Genomic DNA, 24,204 nt, shown 5'->3' with positions numbered 1-24,204 from the left:
CTTTCTTCATGTCAGATTTGACGTTCTATTACGGAACAGGTATCAAAGAAACTATGCATTTTCTTGCTGTGGGCTGCAGGAATATATCATAAGAACTCAGCTGGTTATGGCAAAGTCACTACCTGGAGGGATCAAGGATTTCCTCCAGAGGAAGCCAAATTCCAAGGAGTTTTTGGTGTTACTTGGCTTGTTATATATCAGCTGTCTTCTGTTATGAAAATCATGTGTGCCTTCATAGTTTTCCCAATTGACTTTTCCCTAAGAAGGGCTAACAGTGTGGACTGATCACTCTCTGGACATATACATCCATGGTATTTAGAGAACAGCCTCAGGAAAGGCTTTCTTCCCCCCAGCTCATCTATTTCTCCCCTTTCAGCACTGAAATCAGATCTCTCCCTTAACTACTTTCAAGGACTAACAGTAATAACAGCCCACATGCAAGTTTCCTGATTTAAGATAAATTCCACAAGGATACACCACCTAGGTCAGGTGGATGTTAAGTAATAGCTTTACACAATTTAACTCAGACCCTCCTTTCTTACAGCCGTACTAACTTTATAGACCTCTAACTCCTTACCTAACCACTTCTAGGACTATTTAGATAACCTTCTGCGCTAACAGCTATGCTCAGCCAGAACTCCCAGTTCAAGCCTCCCTATGATTATCATCATTGGCAGCATCCGGCCAGATCCATCCCCAGATGGAGGAAAGTACCTTATCAGAGATACCTCTGTATTCTCTAAGAACAGACTTAAGCATCTAGACTACCTGTTTGAGAAGGTCTGGCGGATGTGCCAATTAAGCTTAACTTCCTCCTTTCCCAAATCTTACCTCTAGTTCCAGATCTCCCTTTAACTATCACCAAAGGCATCTAGCTGTACACAGGCTGCCTAGGGACCAAGCATACTTTCCCCCACCCTGCAGAAAAACAGCAGATAGCTTGGGCAGATAGGAGCCACAGGAAAAAAGAAGGCAGTTTTATTTTCTCCCATTGACCTAGCAACGTAAAGATTCTTAACATTTTCTACCAATCACGTTTAAGACTATAGTGGAGCACATAAGATCCCTCTTCTTAGATGTTACCCAAATTTAGCCTTTAGTTAATTCATTTCCCCACTAGTCACTTCCCTTTTGGGTTGCAAATGATAATTAACAATTACCGCCCCTCTATGTGATTCTTATCACCCCTCCGTTTGACCCTGGAAGCCTGGCTTTGCACTGCCAAGGGATTACTGCTTGTAAGTGTATAAATACCGGGACTCCCAGGGCACGGGAGAACAAAGAAGAAGATTTGGAAGAATAAATGACTGGACTAAAAGCTCGGTGTGCTGAGATTCTATTTTCAAAAAACAGTCCTTGCCGTTCGTAGTTTCTCTCTCCTGAGCCCCTGGGATGTATAATATTAAGGCTGGTTCCTCTGATATTATACAAGATTTTCTGAAATTCAAATTAGGAATCTTTAGTCTCCCCTTTGTATTTATTTTTAATAGATATTATTATTATTAATTATTATTGTTGTTATTATAATAATAATATTATGATTGCCTCACTATGTACCCCTGGCTTTCCTGGAACTCACTATGTAGACCAGGCTAGTCTCAGACTCACAGAGATCTACCTGCCTCTCTCTACCTTGGGTGCTGGGATTAAGGTGTGTGCCACCACACCTGGCAGATTTCATTTGTTAGAGCAGTTTTAGGTTTCTAGAAAAGTTACCCAGAAACTCTAAGTTTCCACATACCTACTCTTTACCTCATCTGCAACTTTCTCCTGCTAGACCTCCCGTGAGTGTGAGCCAGGGACTAAAGTGTGTCCCTTCCCCAATACTCATACCCCAGTGTGATGGGGTTCGGAGAAGCTCTGTGGTAGAACTTCCATGATGGATTAGTGCTTCAGAAGAAGAATTATTAGACAGGGGGTAGTGGTGGATACCTTTAACCCCAGGACTTAGGACTTGGAAGCAACAGAATCAGGGGTTCAAGGCCAATCTTGCCTCGAGTTTGAGGCCAACTGGGGCTACACCAGACCCTGCCTCAAAGCATTGTAGAAAGAAAAAGAGGTTTAAATTTCCTTTTTATGTCCAGGGTTTCACGATGCTAAGTAAACACTCTATCACTGAGCTACAACCCCAGGACCCAGCAGGACTTCTTCATGATTCATCTAGTTCTAAACTGTAGAGGTTATTTTTCCTCTACTTCATAATGTCTTTTGAATTATAAAAAATTTAACCCCAAAGTGCAATCTGTTTTCTTCTTTTGTTGCCTGTTATTTCGGCATCATATCTAGAACTGCTTACACAGGTACATTCAGTCACAAAGATTAATCCCACTCACACATCACACATGCAGACATGTGGGAAAACGCACTATGGTTTGGCTGGGGAAACAGGTAAGCAGGAGAGTATGGGGGTGAACATGCATGCCTACCAAAACAGGAAGTATTTTATTCTCAAAACACCCCGACATCTCCAGGAGCTGAGAGTAGTTCAGTACAGCACTTGTCTACCATATGAGAGCTACTGCTCATTACTTAGGGGTTGGGAGGATTCCTTTCCTGTGGCTGGTGGTTCTAAACACTACCACATTTTTTCCCACAGAATAAAAGGTATTTAAATATACAACTTAAAATGGAAAAATAGGAGCATTAAATTCATTAACTCAAAATAGAGAGGGTGAAAAGGTGTTAAGGGACTTTTAAACATGTTAAATACCATACTAATGGCTAAATGTCTCAAATTAGGAACATTCCAGGTTATGTCATATGGTCTAAAACCTTGACATCACTGAAAAACTGCCAGGAAAAATACTTTAATATGTGTATCTGTGTGTGTGCAATAAAAAGAGCTTTTTACTGGAAAACTTCTCATTTTTTATTTCTTTAAATAACTCTTTTTTGAAAGATTTTTGTTTATTATTATGTGTATGTATGCATGTCTCTCTGGGGATGTGCATGTGAGTGTTGGATCCCTCAGGATTTGAGAATAGGTAGCTGTGCTACCTGATGTGGGAGCTGGGAACTAAACTTGAGTTCTCCACAAGAGTGGTATGAGCTTTTAAAAAAAATTAATTAATTAAAATATAATCACACCCCCTCAGTGGGCTCTTAAGCATCTCTCCAGCCATTACAACAATTCCTTTTATGTAATATATGTTATACAGACCATACCTGAAATTTCTTACTCCTCAGCCCTATTAGACCCTCTTTTCCTCAAGTTTCCTCGGGTAAATACTCAGCCAAACATAAACAATGCTGAGCATGCCTCTGTGCAAAGCTGGGCTTTCACAAGCAAGTACTTCCTGAGTGCAGAACAGACAGGGACCCGCTGTCTGCCTCAGTGGAGCCTGGGATGTTTCTGTTTACAAATCCTGGAGCCAGGCGGGGGCTCCTGCTGGAGGCAGGCTGTCTGCTTCCTCACTACACTCAGCTTTTGTGTGGGTCTATGTCAAAGAAAGAACAACATTGTTCCATGTGCAGCAACCAGCAGGGAGAGTTCAAATAAAACACACTAGTGGTTATGTCAGCGGCTTAATCTTTAACCACTCTGTGCAGAGAAGCAAATTAGGGCTTAGATTTTTGTTTTCAAGGAATATATTTTTTCATAAAAGCAAAGGAATACAGTTTCAACATTAAAACAATTAATGTAAGAAGAGTTTAAAGAATTTCTAAGATAATAATTAAGATTGCTAAAATACTTCCATACTATATCACATAGCTCAGTATTTATAAGGAAGAACAATGTTGACTTAACTAATATGCCTGGAATGATACCTGTACAATGATCACAATCAGATTAATGTTCATGTTTATTATTTTTTAAAAAATTAAATAGGGGAAAACGTCACATTTCTTTTTACTTTTCAATCAGTTTTTTAACACTGAATATTTAAGGCCAGTTTTAATTTAACTTGTCTGGTTAAACATTCTGACTAGCTCTTAGATTACACAAAACAAAAATAACAATAAACAAAAACGAGCTATAGTTTGCTAATTTTCAAGACACTATGTCCCATTTACAAAAGAACAGCAGAAGAATGAACACACACACACAAGATAAAGTTAAAACAAAAAAAAGGAAAGAAAGAAAAAGGTCATAAGAGAGTAGAAAAAACAAAAAGACATCTAATATTTGATCTCTTTACCTTTTAGCTTCATTATTTGTAGTTTTTTTTTTTTTCTAAAAAAAAAAATATGTGTTTTATGGGGTTGGGGATTTAGCTCAGTGGTAGAGCACTTGCCTAGCAAGCACAAGGCCCTAGGCTCTGGAAAAAAAATATGTTTTATGCACCAGCATGTATGCCTGACTGCATGTATGCCTAACTGCATGTATGCCTGACTGCATGTATGTGCACCAACCTCACCCAGGAGCTCAGGGAGGTCAGGAGAGGGTGTCAGATCCTCTGGACCTGGAGTTACAAATAGCTGTGAGCCACCAATCTTAACTGATGAACTCTCTCCCCAGCCCAGTCTTTTACTTCTTAAAATTATCTTATTCCTTGCTTTTCAGTTACTTAGTTACGATTTCCCTCTTTTTTTAAATTCTGAAATGAAGGTAAAGAAAATAGTCTATAAAACTAAGAGTAAGAGAAACACAAATGTCTGATTGCACTTACATGAATGAGGTTCTAGAGTGGTCAAATTCCTAAGCTCACAAAGTACAAGTGCAGTCACCAGGCTTTGCAGGAATCAAGTAATGGGGAGTGGTTAAAAAAGTGCAGTTTCGATTTTGCACATAGAAAAGATTTTTAGAGCCAGGTGGCGCACGCCTTTAATCCCAGCACTCAGGAGGCATAGGCAGGCAGATCTCTGTGAGTTCGAGGGCAGCCTGGGCTACCAAGTGAGTTCCAGGACAGCCAAGGCTACACAGAGACACCCTGTTTTGAAAAACAAAAACAAACAAACAAGATCTTTAGAGACTGACTAACAACAGTGTAGACATACTTACAAGTGTTAAGCTTCACACTGAAAAATGGTTGTGTGTGGGGCTAGAGATGGCTCAGCAGTTAGAGCTCACTTTTTTTAGAAGAGAACTTTTTTTTTAACTATTGATTATATGCATATAAATAAAAATAAAATTCAGTAGTACAAATTTAAATATTTATAAAGTACTGATAGTGTTAGCATTTCATAAACATTGTAATTATCTAGTAAGTTAGATCCTGAAATGTTTTACACTCAAAATATTTCTTAAATTTATGTCTCTTAATTTTTGAATGAGCAATACACTGACATGAAAATTTAGAGCTGTTCAGTGGAGTATCTTCTTAACACTCCTATTCTCAACAATGCATGCACACGCAAACACACGCACATACATCTGTGTTCTTTCAAAATTTCCTCATGTACGTAGGATACAGAAATCCTCCTCTTTTCTGACATACTTAATATTCACTTGAAGCTTTTCTTGTATTTGGTCTGGATATATTTTAAAATCATTTTAAAACGTCATCCTATTTCTTTATACTATTGTGGCAAAGTAAGTTAATGTATTCTCTACTGATGTACATTTAATTATCTGTTTTGCTGTAACAATGCTACAATGAATAACTTTGTTTCTAATCATTTCAAGTCACACACATTTACACCAACGAGATGGCTAATCTTGGGTGTCAGCTTGACAATATCTGAAATTCACTAAAACTCAAACCGCTGGGCACAGTTGTGAGGGATTTCCTTGAATGGATTAGTTGAAGTGGGAAATCCCACCCTAAATTGCTGTGGGATGTTCTGTATGGCAAATGTGTTGCTCTGATTGGTTAGTAAATAAAACACTGATTGGCCAGTAGTCAGGCGAGGAAGTATAGGTGGGACAAGGAGGAGAAGAATTCCGGGAAGTGGAAGGCTGAGTCAGAGTCACTGCCAGCCGCCATCATGACAAGCAGCATGTGAAGATGCCGGTAAGCCACGAGCCACGTGGCAAGGTATAGATTTATGGAAATGGATTAATTTAAGCTATAAGAACAGTTAGCAAGAAGCCTGCCATGGCCATTCAGTTTGTAAGCAATATAAGTCTCTGTGTTTACTTGGTTGGGTCTGAGCAGCTGTGGGACTGGTGGGTGACAAAGATTTGTCCTGACTGTGGGCAAGGCAGGAAAACTCTAGCTACACTAAATCTAGGCCCCCTTCTGGTGGGGGCCCACTTAAAATGACATGAAGAAGGAAGTTTTTGCTTTTGGCCTGCTTGCCCTCCATGTCGCTGGCAAGGTCATCTATCCCATTGCTGAGGCATTCCTTTGCTGGTATTAGAGCCTACTTCTTTGGGATTCCAATGTAGAATGAAGACTAGCAGCTCTCTAGGAATTCTCTGGTTAGGGATTGCTGAGACACCAGATCTTTTGGACTGAACAACTACTGTATCCTTTGCCCTTCTGCCAGAAGACAGCCACTGTTGGACTACTCAGCCCAGAACCTGCAACCAATTCTAATAAATCCCCAGGCTGCTGGGCTGTGGTGGCATGCCTTTAATCCCAGCACTTGGGAGGCAGAGCCAGGCGGATCTCTGTGAGTTCAAGGCCAGCCTGGTCTACAGAGTGAGATCCAGGACAGGCACCAGAACTACAAAGAGAAACCCTGTCTCGAAAAACCAAATGAATGAATGAATGAATAAATAAATAAATAAATAAATCCCAAGACTAACACAACAAAAAGGACCAAGTCTCAGAAATTGAACTCCTGAGTTTGCAATTTATTCTCTGGTTTTTTCTTTTCATTGAATGGATTAAAGAAAGTATAATATGCAATGTACTCCAATACTTTCAAAGAGTTGTCAATCATGAAACACATTAATGAATTAGAACCACCACAACATGAATAATACCAACCATACTACTGGGAGAGCTTTGTGATGATCTGAGTATCTGTCCCCCAGAATCTGCAATCACACGAACTGGGTTCCTATGACATTACTAACAACTTTAATACTCGAAAGCCATACCAGTACCATGCTCTGTGCCACACAGCAATCATTTCAATTTGTTACCATGGAATAACTTTCAAATGGGTAACCACTTTAAAAAATTATTTTAGAAAACACAACTGAACGTCTTGGGTGCTTAGACTTTCCAATACTCAGGCAGTTGAATTAGCTCAGACTACTGTAACATATACCATGTAGAACAGTTAAGGGTGTTGATTTACTTCCTAACAAGTTGCATAAACAAAAATTCTTGAGAAATTTTGCTCAAATATTTGAAGCTGTCAAAGAATTTCCTAAAGACCTCCTGCTGTTTCTCCTGGGAAGGGTACTAACCTGGAATCACATGGATGAGGTGGAAAAATGGGATGCTGGGAAAATGGGAAGTCCATGACAACATCCTAAGGATGTTTGTATACATGATTAGAAAGACTTATCACTAGAGTCCAGGTCTAAAAGCACCAAAATGTTCCTGAAGGAAGACACCAATGAGCAGACAAGGGACAGCCAAGGACAGTGAGTGGCATGGTGGGCTGGGGGCTGGGGGCTGGGGTGGAGAATCCTGAGACCAGAATTCAAACTGTACTCTTCTGATATACTAAGGTCAGAAGGCAGAATTCCTGTATTTTCTAGACTATATTTTAGATGACACTGAAGGTTCCAGATATCTCTGGGAGACCATTTCCCCACCTAGTCTACCAAATGGTGAATCACACAAGGCCCTGTGCTGATTCACCTAACTTCTAAGTACAGAAAGGATGTGCAGGAAACATTGTCCGGGCATAAAAAGTACAGCAGAGGTAGTTTTAGAATGTGGCGGCTTCTTGGGCATGGCAATGTGATTTTAAGGTGGTCAGCTTTCTGCAGCCATACATTAACTTTCTTGGTGGTCTGGTTCTATGACGAGGCTTAGGAAGAAACTCCTGAAAGCTCTAGCTAAGTGTTGTTTCTCCATCCTAGTGGTCTGCCAAGTGTGGTCCCTGGAATGCCATCACCATAGCCTAGGAAGTTGTTAGAGACACAAAGCAGAAAGCTGATGGTGGAGCCAGCAGTCTGTCTTTAAATTGCTCCTGAAGATTCTGATGAGGTTAACAGTTAAGAATTGCTGGTGCTTGAGTGTGGTTTATGTCTTCCAAAATTCATGTTAAAATTTAATCTCTACAACCAGACATGGTGCACATGTCTTTAATCCCAGCACTCGGGAGGCAGAGGCAGATAGATCATTGTGAGTTTGAGGTCAGCCTGGTCTATGCAGAAAGCTCCAGGCTAGCCAGCACTACATAGGAAGTGAAACCCTGTCTTAAACAAACCCAAACATAAAAAACAAAACAATTTATTCTCCATTATGAGGTATCATTAAGATAAAATCTTTCAGAGTTTTAAGTCTCTGCTTTCATGAATGGATAACTTCATAAAGTAATTAATGGATCAGTGGGGTTAATGAGACAGCTCAGGAGTGGGTCTGCTATATAAATCCAGCTCTTTCACAAGTTCTCTTGTCTCCTGCCCTGTGATGGCCTACTGAGCCTGAGGACTCTGCCAGCAAGAAGGCCACCACAGGGTGGTTCTCTCTGAACTTGGCTCAAAGCTGAGAGTCACAATAAACACAAGTCAGCCACTCTATCTACCATGCTTTGAAGAATGGAAAGGAGAGTGAGGTAAGACTCATTATTCTTGTCCTAGTAACTATGCTATTCCTTACTTAATAATTTGCTGTCACCTTTGACACTGAGTAGATAGGTTAGGACTCTGTTCTCCTCAACTGAAACTTGACCAGTTCAGGAAAGTATAGGAAATCCAACTTAATTACAGTTGAGTGGTGCACACCTTTAATCCTAGCAGCAGGAGGCAGAGGCAGGAGGATCTGTGAGTTCAAGGCCAGCCTGGTCTACAGAGTGAGTTCCAAGACAGCCAGAGTTATATAGTGAGACCCTGTCTCGGGGGAAGGGAGAGAGATGGCAGATGGGGACAACATGACTCTTTAGAACACATGGCTTTACAGCAATATTCTAACCTTTATCTTTAATTGTGATCGTCAAACAACCTAAAAGATTATCCTTTAAGTTCACCTTATTATAGTCTTGAAGTATAACAATCATTATTTATTACCAAAACAAAACTGGTCTATTGACTCTCCCAAGGAAATGATGATGCATGTATTCTTGCTGGTATTTGTTCTGAAGTGTGAATCAAGGTTCATATAGACTTCTCAGTTTTTGTCTACAAATTCACTCCTTAGGGGTTGTCTTTAGCCATTAAGTTTCTAAAATAAGTCATTTTCAATATTAGAACTTCTTTTGAAAATTTTACTAACAAGGCTACATACAAATAAATGTGAGATATGTTTGCTTGATGAAATATTATTTACAGAATATAATTAAAATAATTTGTTCTCATGACAAAATACTCTAGTTAGGCAAGGATATTTCTTTTTTTCTTTTTTCTTGGGTTTTTTTTTGTTTTTGTTTTTCGAGACAGGGTTTCTCTGTGTAGCTTTACGCCTTTCCTGGATCTCACTCTGTAGACCAGGCTGGCCTCGAACTCACAAAGATCCGCCTGCCTCTGCTTCCTGAGTGCTGGTATTAAAGGCGTTCGCCACCACCACCGCTCTCTTTTTTTTCTTTAAAGATTTACTTTGACTTTCTAGTTATGTGTGTGTGCACATGCACCCCATGGGTATACAGTTGTCTGAAAAGGCCAGAGGAGGACATCTGAAAAGTTGTTTACAGGGGGTTGTGAACTGCCTGATGTTGGTGCTGGGAATCAAGCTCATCCTCTGGAAGAGAAGGAAGTACTCTTAAACTGTTGAGCTATCTCTCCAGCTCAGGAATAGTTCTTATTTGTAAAACCAATTATGATAACTGTAATTTATAGAGTACACACACTCTCAAAAATTCTCAAACCACGGCATTATGATAATACGTTTAAGAGGTCTTTGTTTTTTAGTCTCACTATGGAGCTCAGGCTAGCCTCAAACTTGCAATCTTTTGGCCTCAGCTTCTCAAGTGCAACAGATATATACTGCCATGTCTAAAAGTTCTTGATTCCAAACAGAATGAATGGTCTATTTAACTCATTCTGGAGATAAGTAAAAATTGGATTAAGACAGAGACTGTGAGCATTAGGTTTTTGATGTAGATTTCATTACTTTGCGTTTCAAAATAAACTGAGTAGTTCAGAATTTATATTGATAAATAAGACAATCTGAAAAGAGATACAAATTCTGTGTTTGCCTTTCCTTTGTGTATGTGTGTGCGAGATGCTTAATCTAGGCTGTCAGTTTGACAGGATTTTGAATTACCATGGAGACAAATCTCTGAATTTATCCATTAGGAATTTTTTAGAGCAGTTAAGAACCAACAAAAATGTAGGTAGTGCTATTATGTAGTCTGCAGCTCACGCCTAAACAAAAGGAAAACACAAAGTGAGCACAAGCACTGATCACGCTGCCTCCTGACGGTGCATGTGACCAGCTGAATTGCTTCTGTGACTATAAATTCCCTGTTATGATGAACTGTATCCTCTGGATTTGTAAACCCAAATGAACTCTTCTTTCAGTTGCTTTGGTCAAGTATTTTGTTGGATAATGAGACAAATGACTAAGACATGTGTGTTCTGACCACGGAAATGTGTGGGAATACATTTCTTTTCTTTTTTCAAGACAAGCCTGTAACAGTCTTGTAACTGGTACAATTAGGGTCTTACTGTAACTTCCATTAGCAGCTCTATTGAGAAATGCTCCAGCCCCTGACTTTGTCCTGGGACTAAGCCCTCGTCTAGCAATTAGGAGTTTTGAGACATGGTCATCCCAGTAAGAGCTGATCTTTTTTTTTTTTTTGGTTTTTCGAGACAGGGTTTCTCTGTGTATCTTTGTGCCTTTCCTGGAACTCACTTGGTAGCCCAGGCTGGCCTCGAACTCACAGAGATCCGCCTGGCTCTGCCTCCCGAGTGCTGGGATTAAAGGCGTGCGCCACCACCGCCCGGCTTAAGTGGATTTTTGAGACTATGACTGCTGTAAGTGGGGCTTAATGGGCCATCTTAGTAGGAACATGGAAGACAGTGGTGCTGAGGGAGATTTGAACTGTGGGAGCCTGGCTCAAGAGGCTTTAGAAGAGAATAACATTAGTATGTGGCCTTCAGACTGATCTTGTGATATTTTGGCAAAGAATGTAGCTGCTTTCTGCCCTTATCCAAAAAAATCTGCCTGAGGCTAAAATGAAGAGTTATGGATTGCCAGCTTTGGCAGAGATTTCCAAACAGCCTAGTATTGACTGTTGCTTATTAGTGGCCACACTTATGCAGATCTATAATGAAAAGGAGCAAGCTGAGCAAGGAAAAATGCAGAGTGTACAGTTTGAGGAGAAAAGGGGCACCAGGGAGTACAAAGGAGCTGAGTCCTGTGTTCAAGGAGACAAACAGATTAAAGAAATGCCTGATGCCAAACGGAACAAAGGGAGTGGTGACCTCAGGGCGAGACCCCACCCAGCTAAGCTTCCAATCTGTGAAAAGAAGTTAAAGGAAAATTTAGGGCCTGGTACGGTGGCACAGTGCCTTTAATCCCAGCACTCAGGAAGCAGAGGCAGGGGGACTTCAGAGTTCACAGTCAGCATGGTCTACAGAGCGGGTTCCAGGACGACAAGCTTAGGCCATGAAGGAAATCATCAAAACAAAAGGCTGGTGAAAATATACTTGGAAGAGGGGGCCACGTACTGGCCTCAGAAAGCAGCAGAATTTGGCACCTTTGGCCACATGGTTTTAGCTTTAGAGTCAAGGATACAAGGGACTCTGGAATCTCCCTCCATGACTAAGGAAACGCCACTGAGGCCAGGCATGTGTCCCTGAATGGAGGCCCAGAGAGGCCATTGCATAAGGCTATGAAGTTGAAGCTTGGATTGCCATGGAGACCCCAAGATACTAGAGATGCCAGAGTCATGGGATACCTGCGCCGGAGAGCTGCTACATGGAGTGGAGCCAGCCCAAGATAAAGAAGTGTGCTGCCGTCAACAAGGCTGAAAGGAGTGGAGACCTGAAGAGCACTTTGACATCTGATATGGAAATGCAGAGTTGAGAGTGTGCCCGCTGGTTTTGGTCTTGCTTTGGTCCAGCATTTCCTCACTATGCTCACTTTCCTCCCTTTTAGAATAGTAATGTACATCCTGTGTCATTCTATGTTGGAAGTATGTGCTCTGATTTTTCATTTTGATTTTACAGGAGATTGCATTAAAAGATTACATGAGTCTCAGAAGAGACTTTGAACTTTTTTTTTTTTTGTTTTGTTTTGTTTTCCCAGACAGGGCTTCTCTGTGTAGCTTTGGAGCCTGTCCTGGAACTCACTCTATAGACCAGGCTGGCTTCTAACTCACAGAGATCTACCTGCCTCTGTCTCCCAAGTGCTGGGATTAAAGGCGTGTGCTACCACCACCTGGCGAGACTTTGAACTTTTAAACAGTGCTGATACTGTGATAGACTATGGGAATTTTGAAGTTGGAATAAATGCATTTTGTATTATAATATGGCTACAAGCCTATGGGGGCCAGGGAGTGGAATGCCAAGGGATCCCATTATAGACGGTTGTGAGCAACCATATGGGTGCTGGGAACTGAACCTGGGTCCTCTAGAAGAGCAGCCAGTGCTCTTAAATGCTGAGCCATCTCTCCAGACCCATTCTTAATTAATTTAAGATAATCAATTCTTTTTCGAAAATATGCACACTTTTTGTTCTCCTTTCTACTTTTAATAGTATAAAATGTACTTGTTTAGCCTCTTCACTAAGCAGGCATCTCGAGTCATCCTCATTTCCCATGTTTAATGAACGCCCTTACAGAGGCAGCACTAAACACTGCCTTACTGCATTATGAGGTTACAGTAGCACACAGCCTACTTGCGGCCCCGTGCCAGCACTGGCTTTTCTGAGTGGAGGCTTTCCTTCCGAGCTTGGTGTGAGATGAAGACATTTGTTGCCAGATACCAGAAATTATAATTTCTAATCTTAACAACACAGAATAAATTATAATGTTATTTCCTAAACTTGGGTTTAGATGCAATTCAATCTTTGTTTCTCATTGTTTGGCCCAACCTCAAAGAAATGAATAATGTAAGTAAAGGAAAAATAAAAAAGAATTCCACATTTATATTCTGGCATTCACACAAGAACTGCCAAGGTTCAATAAAAAGAATTAGGTTTATTTAATTAAACATATATGTACAGTTTTTTTGCCTGCTTTTCTACTGACTTAATTATCTTGTTTATACAGTTAGGGAGGTTAACTATAGCAATTCCAGATATCTTATCATGAAAATGTTCTAATAAATTTCCAAAAATTATAATAATTATATATTTTCAAATTGTGAATTTACAAATACATAAAAATTTCTTAAAGGTATAAAATGATAAATATTATAGCTTAAATTCATTCACTTAAAAATTGATTTTATTTTTAAAATTATGTGATGCACACACATGCATACAGGCAAGACGTTCATATACATAAAATAAAACTTTTAATTAGATAATTTAAAAAAATATTAAATAATGAAGGAAACGTATAATTCTTAGTGATATACAGCTACACTGAAAATCATGGCAGAGTTCTTGAATTTTAGGAAACATGATTGAGTATTTTCAAAAAAAGAATCTATCCCCTCACCTAGCCCATAACGAAAAATAAACGGGCCTGTTGTTTGTTTGCGGATCAAACATCCTGGAATAAGAACAAGCCTTCAATCTCGGCTCTATCACTTGTTAGCTATATAATATTACATACCTGAGCTTAGTGTCTTCACTATAAAATAGGAAGGCAATAGTCACTATTTCACAATGCTTCTAAAAGGGTTAAGTTAAACATTTAATGCATATAGAGTAGTAAGAGAACAGCGTCTGCCGTATCGAGTGTTCAAAGATGTCCAGCTGCCGCAGAGTCCCTATGAAATCACTAAGCACCTTACAGATATACTGAAGAGGTTGCTCAGTCTATTAACTCTATAATCCTGGATAAAGTGAACTAGTTTAATCGCTGGGTTTATCCTATATGAAATAACATTCTTTACCATCTTGAAGTTTAATACAAGTATTTCATGAATAAAACCCCATTAAATAATTATCTATAATTACTGTCTTAAGACCAGTGGGAAACCATGCAAATAACAGGATTGTTAAAGAGTGAAGAAAGAACAGTTCCTAGAAAAAGTTAACAGATTCAGATGGGGACACTAGGCACAAGATCAACTGTGCATTCCTTCTTCATAAAATAAGCTCTCAAAGGGAAGAAAAGAACTTCATTTTTCTTAATTTCATAAGTTTGTTTGAAGACAAATCTCCTTTAAATTGTATATTAAATAGGTACAGAACTACTTAGTACATTTTTAAAATTCAGATTTATTTTTATTTTATGTGTATGAGTACTTTGCCTGCAGGCCTGTATGTTCACTACAGTAGTGTATTGCCTGCAGAGACCAGAAGAGGGCGTGTATCCAGTTGGAGTTATAGGCCACCATGTGAGCTGTGGATGTTGAACCTGGGTCCTCGGGTTATCTCCCCAGCCTCAAGAACTACTTAGCATCTTTTAAGGTTCCCATATAATAAAAGCAATCCAATATGTTCTAAAACTCTGAAATAGGCTAGCAAGAGGAGAAAAATCTTTGAAAAATGAAAATTAAGGTATGAAAAACCTAAGGCAGTAGTTATAAGCCTTTAAACCTTTAAACCTTATTATCTACTAACAGTCTCTTGATTAAACAGACTTTCAGTATCTGATTGTAACCTCAGATCTCAACTACTAGGAATTACAGAAAAATAATTACTTGGATTTCTAATTACAAAATAATTTTTCTTAATGATAGTAATTAAACTCCAAGGAAGATACAATAAGTAACTATGCTTCAATTGCCAAAACTGAAAAAAGCAATGGCTTTTTTATTTTTCTAACAGAAAATGAATGTCCTTATGAACTAGAAATAGTTGGTGACCCATAGTAAGAGTAGAATCTAGGCCGGGCGGTGGTGGCGCACGCCTTTAATCCCAGCACTCGGGAGGCAGAGCCAGGCGGATCTCTGTGAGTTCAAGGCCAGCCTGGGCTACCAAGTGAGTTCCAGGAAAAGGCGCAAAGCTACACAGAGAAACCCTGTCTCGAAAAACCAAAAAAAAAAAAAAAAAGAGTAGAATCTACATTGTGAATAGAATATAACAGTGCTCACATAACTCTTTTCAATATTAATAATTGTCAGTATTTACTTTAAAATACACTGCATTTATGTCTCAACAAAAGCATCAGTAGACTTTTTATCCTTCTAAATCTTTTGATAACAGCTCCCAAAAAAACAAGTGGGATGGAGAGTCTGTAGCGATTTTATTGATACGTGCTTATCTTATTGTTTATAAAACGCTATGCAATACAGTTGTATAAGAATTCACAAAAATCACTGGGCCTAGTGACACACGCCTTTAGTCTCAGCACTTGGGAAGCAGAGGCAGGTGAATCTCTGTAAAACTGAGGTCAGCCTGGATTAGGTAGAGAGACCCTGTGTCAAAAATAAAAACAAAACCAAAAACAGACAAAAAAAAAAAAAGAATTCACAAAATCTACATGTTTAAAGTACAAACTAAAAGTAAACAAAATAACCTTCCTCCATGATCTTAACTTTATATCTAAGTAATCTCTGAATGACTGTGTGGCTCTATGGCTCAGCCCAATTAAATACTCATTCATGAACATACCACTGGTCTGTCACATTTCCCAAGAAAAATCCCATCACATCTTAAAAATCCATTGGTGTTACACACTTTAGTTAATTAAATATACATTCCAGAGTGTCTAATGAAGTCAGGAACTGTTTTCTTCTGAAGAGAGCTATTTTCTTTTTTAAATTCTTAAATTCTTTTTTTTAAAGATTTATTTATTTATTATGTATACAATGTTCTGTCTGCAAATATCCCTGCAGGCCAGAAGAGGGCACCAGATCTCATTACAGATGGTTGTGAGCCACCATGTGGGTGCTGGGAATTGAACTCAGGACCTCTGGAAGAGCAAGCAGTGTGCTTAACCTCTGAGCCATCTCTCCCTAATTCTTAAATTCTTGACATTACAGAACTAAACTGAAATTATTAACATTCCACTCTTACATTTCTTATCGATAAACAAAAATAAAATCCATGAGCCAAAAAACCCAAACAAAACTAAAAACAGGGAAAAGCTTACAAAACTAAATATGGATCCCAGCATTAACAGCTGAACAGAGAATGCGATTTTCTTTTTAAATTCTTAGTGGATGATAAAGTGTAGAAACTGAACACTTACAAATTATTTAAAACCTGGAATCGCTGACCAGAAATTACACAGTTGGATCATGGGAAAACAGCAGAAGGGGGTTACCAGCGAACCTACACTGTTCTAGCTGCACCCCATGCCCTTCTCAGAGGAAAGCCTGGCATTGATTAGATACTGGGCCAGGCTAAAACTGGCAGCCGAGTCAGTGATAGTGACCTGCCTTCCAGAAGAGCCTTCCACTGGGTTGGCAATTTTGATCTGGGCCCTGGACATCTGGCGGATCTCACTGATGCTGGCGCCTTGGTGCCCAATTATGCAGCCGATTAAGTCATTTAGAATGGTGAGTTCATGGGTGGTTTGAGTAGATGCATCCAAACTTGCCCAATAGCCTTTTACCTCTGGAGAGCTGGAGTCAACTCCGGCAGGATTCGCTGTGCATCATGGCAAAGTGAGACTGTTGTCTTGCCACCAGGCAGATCTGCCTGACACGCGCGGTGACACTGCGGCACGCCGGCGATAGTGATGGCCCGCTCCGTCGAATTGGGCAGCATATCCCCCGCCACCTGGGTCCCCCTGCTCTCGTGAATCTCCTTGATCTTGCTGCAGTCCTTGACGATCAGGGAGCCACACTGGGTGACTGGGGGTCTGCTGGCCACCGTACTGTTGGTCATACATCATACAGCTGTTGACCTCCAGCTTGTTGAAGGTCTTTTTTTTTTTTTGGTTTGTTTGTTTGTTTGTTTGTTTTGTTTTGTTTTTTCAAGACAGGGTTTCTCTGTAGCTTTGGAGCCTGTCCTGGAACTCGCTTTGTAGACCAGGCTGGCCTCGAACTCACAGAGATCCACCTGGCTCTGCCTCCCGAGTGCTGGGATTAAAGGCATGCACCACCACCCACCGGCTCTTGTTGATGATCTTAAAGATGGCATTGGTGGGCCTGGTCAGTGTGATGATTCAGAAAGCTATTTTCTTTTTCTTTTAACCCTTTAGAAAATTTTTTTTCTTTCATTTTTCTTTATTAAGAAATTTTCTACTCACTCAACAGATCCTCCCTCCTCCTACCCTCTAGCCCTCTTTCCCAAGCTACCCCACATCCCCACATCCCCCAAATCGAGGTCTCCCATGGGGAGTCAGCAGAGCCCAGCACCCTGAGCCTGGCAGGTCCAAGCCCCTTCCCACTGCACCAAGGCTGGTGCAAGGTGTCACACCACAGACACCGGGTTCCAGAAGCCTGCCCATTAGACCAGGGACAGATCCTGATCCCCTGCCTGGGTGCCCCCCAAACAGTTCGAGCCAAACAACCGTCTTCCGTGTCCAGAGGGCCTAGTCCAGTCCCACGGGGGCTCCACAGCCACCAGTCCACAGTTCATGGGCTTCCACCAGTCCACAGTTCATGGGCTTCCACTAGTGTCGGCCGGTCATCTCTGCACATCCTCCCATCATGATCTCGACAATCCCTCGCCTGCAGTATCTCTCCTCTCTCTCATCAGTTGGATTCCCGGAACTCAGCCTGGCGCCTGGCCGTGGATCTCTGTATCTGCCTCCATCAGTCACTGGACAAAGGCTCTATGATGACAGCTAGGTTATTTGCTAGGCTGGTCACCAGAGTAGACCAGTCCAGGCACCCTCTGAACCACTGCCAGCAGACCAAGGTGGGGTCAACCTTGTGGATTCCTGAGAGCCTCCCCAGCACCCTGCCTCTTCCTATTCCCATGATGTCCTCATCTATCATGGTATCTTCCTCCCTGCCCTCCTACTCTGTCCCTGTTCCAGCTTGACCCTCCCATTTCCCTATGTTCTCATCCCCCACTCCTAGCCCTCTGCCACCCCCCCCACACACACCCAGTCCACTCATGTAGATCTCATCCACTTCTCCTTCACAGGGTCATCAGAGAGCTATTTTCTTATCGCCAGTGAACCATATATTCTTATTGTTGCTGGGTCAGTTAAGAGCACTTGCTGCTCTTCCAAAAGACCTGAATGCAGCTCCCAGGACCCACATCAGGTGGCTCATAACCTCCCTTTAACTCCAATTCCAGGGATCTGAAACCTTCTTCTTGCCTCTGTGGGCAACTGCACACATGTGGCAGACACTCACACAGGAACACATATACACATAAATGAAAGTAAAGTATAACTGGGTGGTGGTGGCGGTGGCGGTGGCGGTGGCGGCGGCGGCGGCGGCGGCGGCGGCGGCGGCGGCGGCGGCGGCGGCGGGAGGCAGAGGTAGGTGGATCTCTGTGAGTTCGAGGCCAGCCTGGTCTACAAAGCGAGTTCCAGGAAAGGCGCAAAGCTACACAGAGAAACCCTGTCTCGAAAAACCAAAAAAAAAAAAAAAAAAAAAAAAAAAAAATTCCTTTCAACCTTTTGACAATATTTCACAATTTACCCCTTTATTTATTTATTCAGCATTTACTACATTTTCACTATGTGCCCAACACTATAATGGTTAGTAGGGACAAAAAGGCAATTTTTAAATTTTTCTTTTTTCTTTTCTTTTTTCTTTTTTTTTTTCCGAGACAGAGAGTTTCTCTGTGTTGCTTTGCGCCTTTCCTGGGACTCACTCTGTAGCCCAGGCTGGCCTCGAACTCACAGAGATCTGCCTGGCTCTGACTCCTGAGTGCTGGGATTAAAGGCGTACGCCACCAACCGCCTGGCAATTTTTTAATTTTTCAATTTTTTATTTTATGTGCATATGTCTGTGCACAATATACATGACTATGCCCTCAGAGGTGAGAAGACAGCATCAGTCCTTTGGGACTAGAATTACAGACGGTTTGAGCCACCATGTGGATGCTGGAACTCAAAACTGGGACCTCAGAAGAGCTGTCAGTGCTCTTACCCACTGAGCACAAAGAAACAAGTCTGTACAGTGGTACATACCTGTAATTGCAAGGCTTGGGAGGTAAAAACAGGAAGATTTTGAGTTTAGCTAGCCTGGACTACATAGGGAGTTAGAGGCCAGTCTGGACTAACATAGTGCTCCAAGAGAGAGACAGAGTGGGGAAATGACAGTTTCTTCGTAGTCTCTCAAATCTTAGTATGGTTAGGTCAGCTGGATGCAATTACACTCCCACATTTCTCCCTTTCTTATTTTATTAGTCTAGGTGCTTTGTTTGAATACATGTTTGTGCACCACTTGTATAGCTGCTGCCTGTGGAGGCCAGAAAAAGGGAACAGAGCCCTGGAACTGGAGTGACAGACAGTTGTGAGCTACCACATGGGTGCTGGGAATCAAGCTTAGGTCTTCTGCAGGGGCAGCCAGTGTTCTTAACCACTATGCCATCTCTCCAGCCCCCAGATTTTTTATTTAGAACAATAAGTATTTTCAAGATCATTATGCATTTTTCATAATATTTATTGATGCTTACTTATTTACTCAGTTTTTTGAAACAGGATCTCATCATGCCCAGAGTGGCCATGAATTTGCTAAATTAGCTGAGGTGTGCCTTGAGCTTTGACTCCTCTGTCTCCACTCCTCCAAGTGCTGGGATTACAGGTGTGCACCACTTCACCTGAGACTACAACTGTTTGCTTCAACAGTTACACAATCTCTCACATGAAACAGATATTTTCCTCCTCGATTCTCTTACCAGCTTTTAGACTACTATTAAACTTCAATATTGTTATCGTAAAGTTTCACACAGAGACAATGTTAAAGCATCTATTTATTCACTTGACCCACGTTGGCCTTCAGCACACTGTATGTTGTGTGTGTGTGTGTGTGTGTGTGTGTGTGTGTGTGTGTATGTGTGTGTGTGTGTGTGTGTATACACATAGGCACCTGTGTACATGCAGCTGCGTGTGCACTTATGTGTATGGAGGCCAGAGGATAGCTTGGTGTAATTCTTTCTCAGGCACCGTCCAGTTTGTTTTCTGAGACAAGGTCTCTCACTAGGACCTGGGGCTTTCTTATGGCTGGACAGTGAGCCCCATTCTCTGTCTGTCTATCTCCCCAGAGCTGAGACTGCAAGCCCGTGCCAACGTGCCCAGCTTTTATATGAGTACTGAGGATGGAACATTTTTGCCATTAATTATAGGACAATCTTGTCACTACAGCAGTTCAGCTACTGCTTAGTTGAAAAGTCCTTTAGCACTTAAAAAAATGTTTTACGGGGCTAGAAAGACGGCTTGGTGGGTTAGAGCGTCTAACGCTCTTGCAAAGAATCCAAATCTTGGATCTCAGCACCCACATGGAGCATCTTACAACCAGCTGGAACTTTACCAATTCCTTCTTCTGGCCTCCTATGGCACCTGCACTCATATCCTCAGACAGATTCTTAGTACAAGGGCAAAAAGCAGCCACGTTCTTTGCCAAAATATCACAAGAATGGACTCGAGGCCAGTTGCTAACATTGTTCCCCTCTGAAACCTCTCGAGCTTGTCCTCCAAAGCCACATTACTCTCAGCACTACTGTCTTCCACGCTCCTACTGGTATGCCCATTCAGCCTCTCTCTTAATACAAAGTCTCATACACTCCTCCAAAACACACCATGGCAGGCCTGTCACAGCAATGTGCCACTCCCTGGGACCAACTTCTGCCTTCATTACTTTTCTATTGCTGTGAAAAGACAATGACCAAGGTAACTTATACAAGCAATCATGTATTGGGGACCATCACGGTGAGGAGCATGGGGCAGGCAGGAATGGTGTTATAGCAGTAGCTGAGCGCTTACGTCTGATCACAAGCACAAGGCAAAGAGCTAACTGGGAATGATGTGAACTTTGAAACCTCAAAATCCACCCCCAATGACACATGTCCTCCAACAAGGCCACACCTTCTAATCCTTCCCAAACAGTTCCACCAACAGGAGACCAAGCACTCAAACATGGAAGCCTATAGGGCCATTCTCATTCAAACCACCACAGTATGTATACTTAAATTTTTATATACATAAAATATATGCTCATATACATTATATATGACTATATAAACATGCATGTAATGCATGTGATGCATGTACACATATTTAAAAATTCCTGTCTATATCAGTAAGTTGTATGGCAAGTTTCAATTACATGGTCTTATCTTCTTCCTCTATTCTACAGTTACATGTCTATCCTCTAAGGACTTCGTTGCTAATTTTCATTTTGTTTGGTTGGTTTTCTGTTTCATTGCAGGTTTTGGTTTTTCATTTGAGACAGGGTTTCACCATGGAGCTCTGGCTGGTCTAGAGCTTGCTATGTAGACCAAGCTGGCCTCAAACTCACACAGATTGACCTGCCTCTGCCTCCAAGTGCTGGGATGAAAAGCATGTGCCCCAATGCTGGCTGTTGTCTGTTTCCTGAGTTAGGATTTCTCTGTATTTCCCACACTAGACTTGAACATATGACCTCAAGCGACCCGCCTTCCTCGGCCTCCAGAATAAGTGGGACGACAGGAACAGGCCACTGAACTATAGCTATACTTTCCTTTTTATTGTTTGTTGTTGTTTTATTTTCAGACACGGTTTCATTGTGCAGCCCCAACTGGCCTAGAACTTGCTATGTAAACCAGGATGGCGTCACACTATCAGAGATCTACCTGCTCCTGCCTCCTAAGTGCTGGGATTAAGGGCATGCACCACCACGCCTGACTTGTAGTTTTCTTGATATCACTAATTCCCTTCCTTAAGAGGGTTTTGATTTTTTGTTTGTTGAGACATGATCCTGATATGTAGTCCAGATTGGCCAAGAAAATACCAGGTAGCTCAAGCTTGCTTTGAACTTGCAATCCTACTGCCTTAAGTCTCTGGAGTTGTGGGATACCACCATCTCCTGACAAAAGGAAAACTATATCTTGATTCAGACTTAGTTGGTGATATACTGATGTTTTCTGGTGCTGGTAAATCTCTTCTGGGATTTTAGATTAAATTTCACAACACTGGAACTCTCCTCACTTTTACTAACCTTGGATGGTTATCTGCTTTATATTTTCAAAACTTCTAAAGCAAGGAATTATAAAGAAGTTACTATAAATACTTACTGAGTGGTGTTGTATCAGGAGGTGGAAAATTCTCAGTAAAGTTGACATTACATAAATCTGTACTACAGCAGCAAAAACGGTATGTTCCATTCTGAATAGAAGGTGGGGTGGTAGTTACTACACATTCTTCATAGTGACACTCTTGGGGATCACCAATGTGAGACCAACAGCCTACAAATCAGTATTAAAATAAGTCAGGAAAGAACACAATAAGTAAAACAACAAACTATGAAATAATTGCAGTTTTACATTACATACGTAATATATGTCATTAAACAACCTAAAAAAGAATGGTAAAGTATATAACAGACATTTCATGAGAAAAAAGTGACCAGCATGGTTAGGATTAACTGCAAAGTCAAACTGTTTAGATTTAAATTGTCCTAATTTTTAAAATAACAATATGAAATCATAACAAAGTGTTAGTGGCAGTTACTCTCATACAATTCTATAATAAATGTATGTATGCTGGTAATTTTGGAAAAACCCACAGCAATTTTAATGTAAAACCTTTAAAATAATCATACATTTTATGATCTACTAATTCTATATCAAAGAATCTAATGTTTATGTTTATGTATGTATATGTTTAAAGTTTTTTACTGCAGGATAAAGCATTTCAGTGAAAACTTAAAACAGCATAGTATCCAAAGTGTGTAAGTAAACTGTGATGCATGTACATAGTGAAATACGGAGTTGAGGTACATTTCCAGAAATTATTTACAATGACATGAGGGAAGAGCATGGAATTATTATACAGCATTATCACAACTGTCAAAGAAGACGTACACATGTAAACATTAAAGTCCATGGAAATGTACGTAAAGGGAAGAATCAATATAAAAATAGTATTTTTAACAGAATTGAGTTGTAGATCTTGGTTTTTTTGAGTAGTTTTTTCCAAATTTCATTTACATATATTAACTTATAAAGACAAAAATGTTATTAAAATAAGATGTTATTAAAAGGCCAGGCGTGGTGGAGCATGCCTTTAGTCTCCACACTTGGGAACCAAAGGAAGGCAGATCTCTCTGAGTTCTAGGCCAGCCTGGTCTACACAGTGAGCCCTTATCTCAGTCAGTCAGTCAGTCAGTCAAACAAACAAAAAGTAAAAATTCTTTTACAAACTTGGAGCTTGTGGGTGAATATATAGATATATGTGTGTTTACATTCTTAGTTACTACTTTTCTGGATAGGGTTTTAATCTACCCACACGTCTTTTCCAAATAAACCTCAACTGTATGAAAACAATGCTGAGGATATGGCCCTGTGGCAGAGAGAGAGCTTGCTGCCTATGTGCATGACATTCTGTGTTTTTGACTCTCAGCACCCAAAAGAAAAGAAAACCACAAAGCCACGTTAAGTGAAGACAAAAGTATTACTCACCTTGCTTCACAAGGTTGATGTCCCCTTTTGACTTCTCCCACAGGCCATAGCACGTGCTCCCTTTGGAGCACAGTATTGTCCCGTTTTCGTGAGAGATTCTGCTCTCACCTATCCCAAGGTCTTGTTGATAAGGGTCTTTAAACGCACACAGCCTTTCTTGATTCTGGGAAGCTAAAAAAAAAAGGAAATAACACAACCATAAATTGATGTTACTTTGATAAGACTACTGATTATGAAAATCTTTGATTTCTTTATTAATATATAACACAGTTTGAATAAAATTATAAATTTTCCTACTAAATTCTTCAAATTTAATTGCTGAATAAATCTTTAATTTTACATTTACCCAATAATTTCTTTTCAAGATTTATTTTTATTATTGTAAGTGTGTGTGAGTGTGTATGTGTACAGATAACCTAGAGAGGCCAGAGGAGTTGGATGCTCCTGTAACTGGAGCTACAGGTGATCATGAACTGTCTGACACAGCTGCTAGGAATTGAACTTGGGTCGCCTGTAAGAGCAGTACACACGCTTTTAAACACTGTATCATCTCTCTATACGCACCCTCGGGCAATTTCCTTTTGCACAATTTCCTTACATCCAAGCAAAAAGAAGCATTTAAAAATGTTTCCTGAAGACAGTCTTCTTCTACTCACGTAACTCTTACCACTATTTCTACTAT

At 40.6% G+C, this 24,204-nt stretch overlaps 1 protein-coding gene and 1 pseudogene across 1 annotated transcript in view; both read right to left on the bottom strand.

The window, feature by feature from the left end:
• The window catches only part of Bmpr2 (bone morphogenetic protein receptor type 2), a 137,457-nt gene that overhangs the window by 51,149 nt on the left and 62,104 nt on the right, over positions 1 to 24,204 (bottom strand). The window contains exons 2-3 of the mRNA XM_052749555.1: positions 23,523 to 23,693; positions 22,137 to 22,307 (exon numbers count right to left, since the gene is read on the bottom strand). Coding sequence (XP_052605515.1) covers positions 22,137 to 22,307; positions 23,523 to 23,693 — 342 coding nt within the window. The remainder of the gene's footprint in view (positions 1 to 22,136; positions 22,308 to 23,522; positions 23,694 to 24,204) is intronic.
• LOC128117571 (poly(rC)-binding protein 1-like) lies at positions 15,078 to 17,597 on the bottom strand (annotated as a pseudogene).

This window comes from Peromyscus californicus, unplaced genomic scaffold, assembly GCF_007827085.1.
Source record: "Peromyscus californicus insignis strain IS unplaced genomic scaffold, ASM782708v3 Scaffold_21__1_contigs__length_65335640, whole genome shotgun sequence".
Lineage (NCBI taxonomy): Eukaryota > Metazoa > Chordata > Mammalia > Rodentia > Cricetidae > Peromyscus > Peromyscus californicus.
This window is presented reverse-complemented; position numbering and strand designations above follow the sequence as displayed.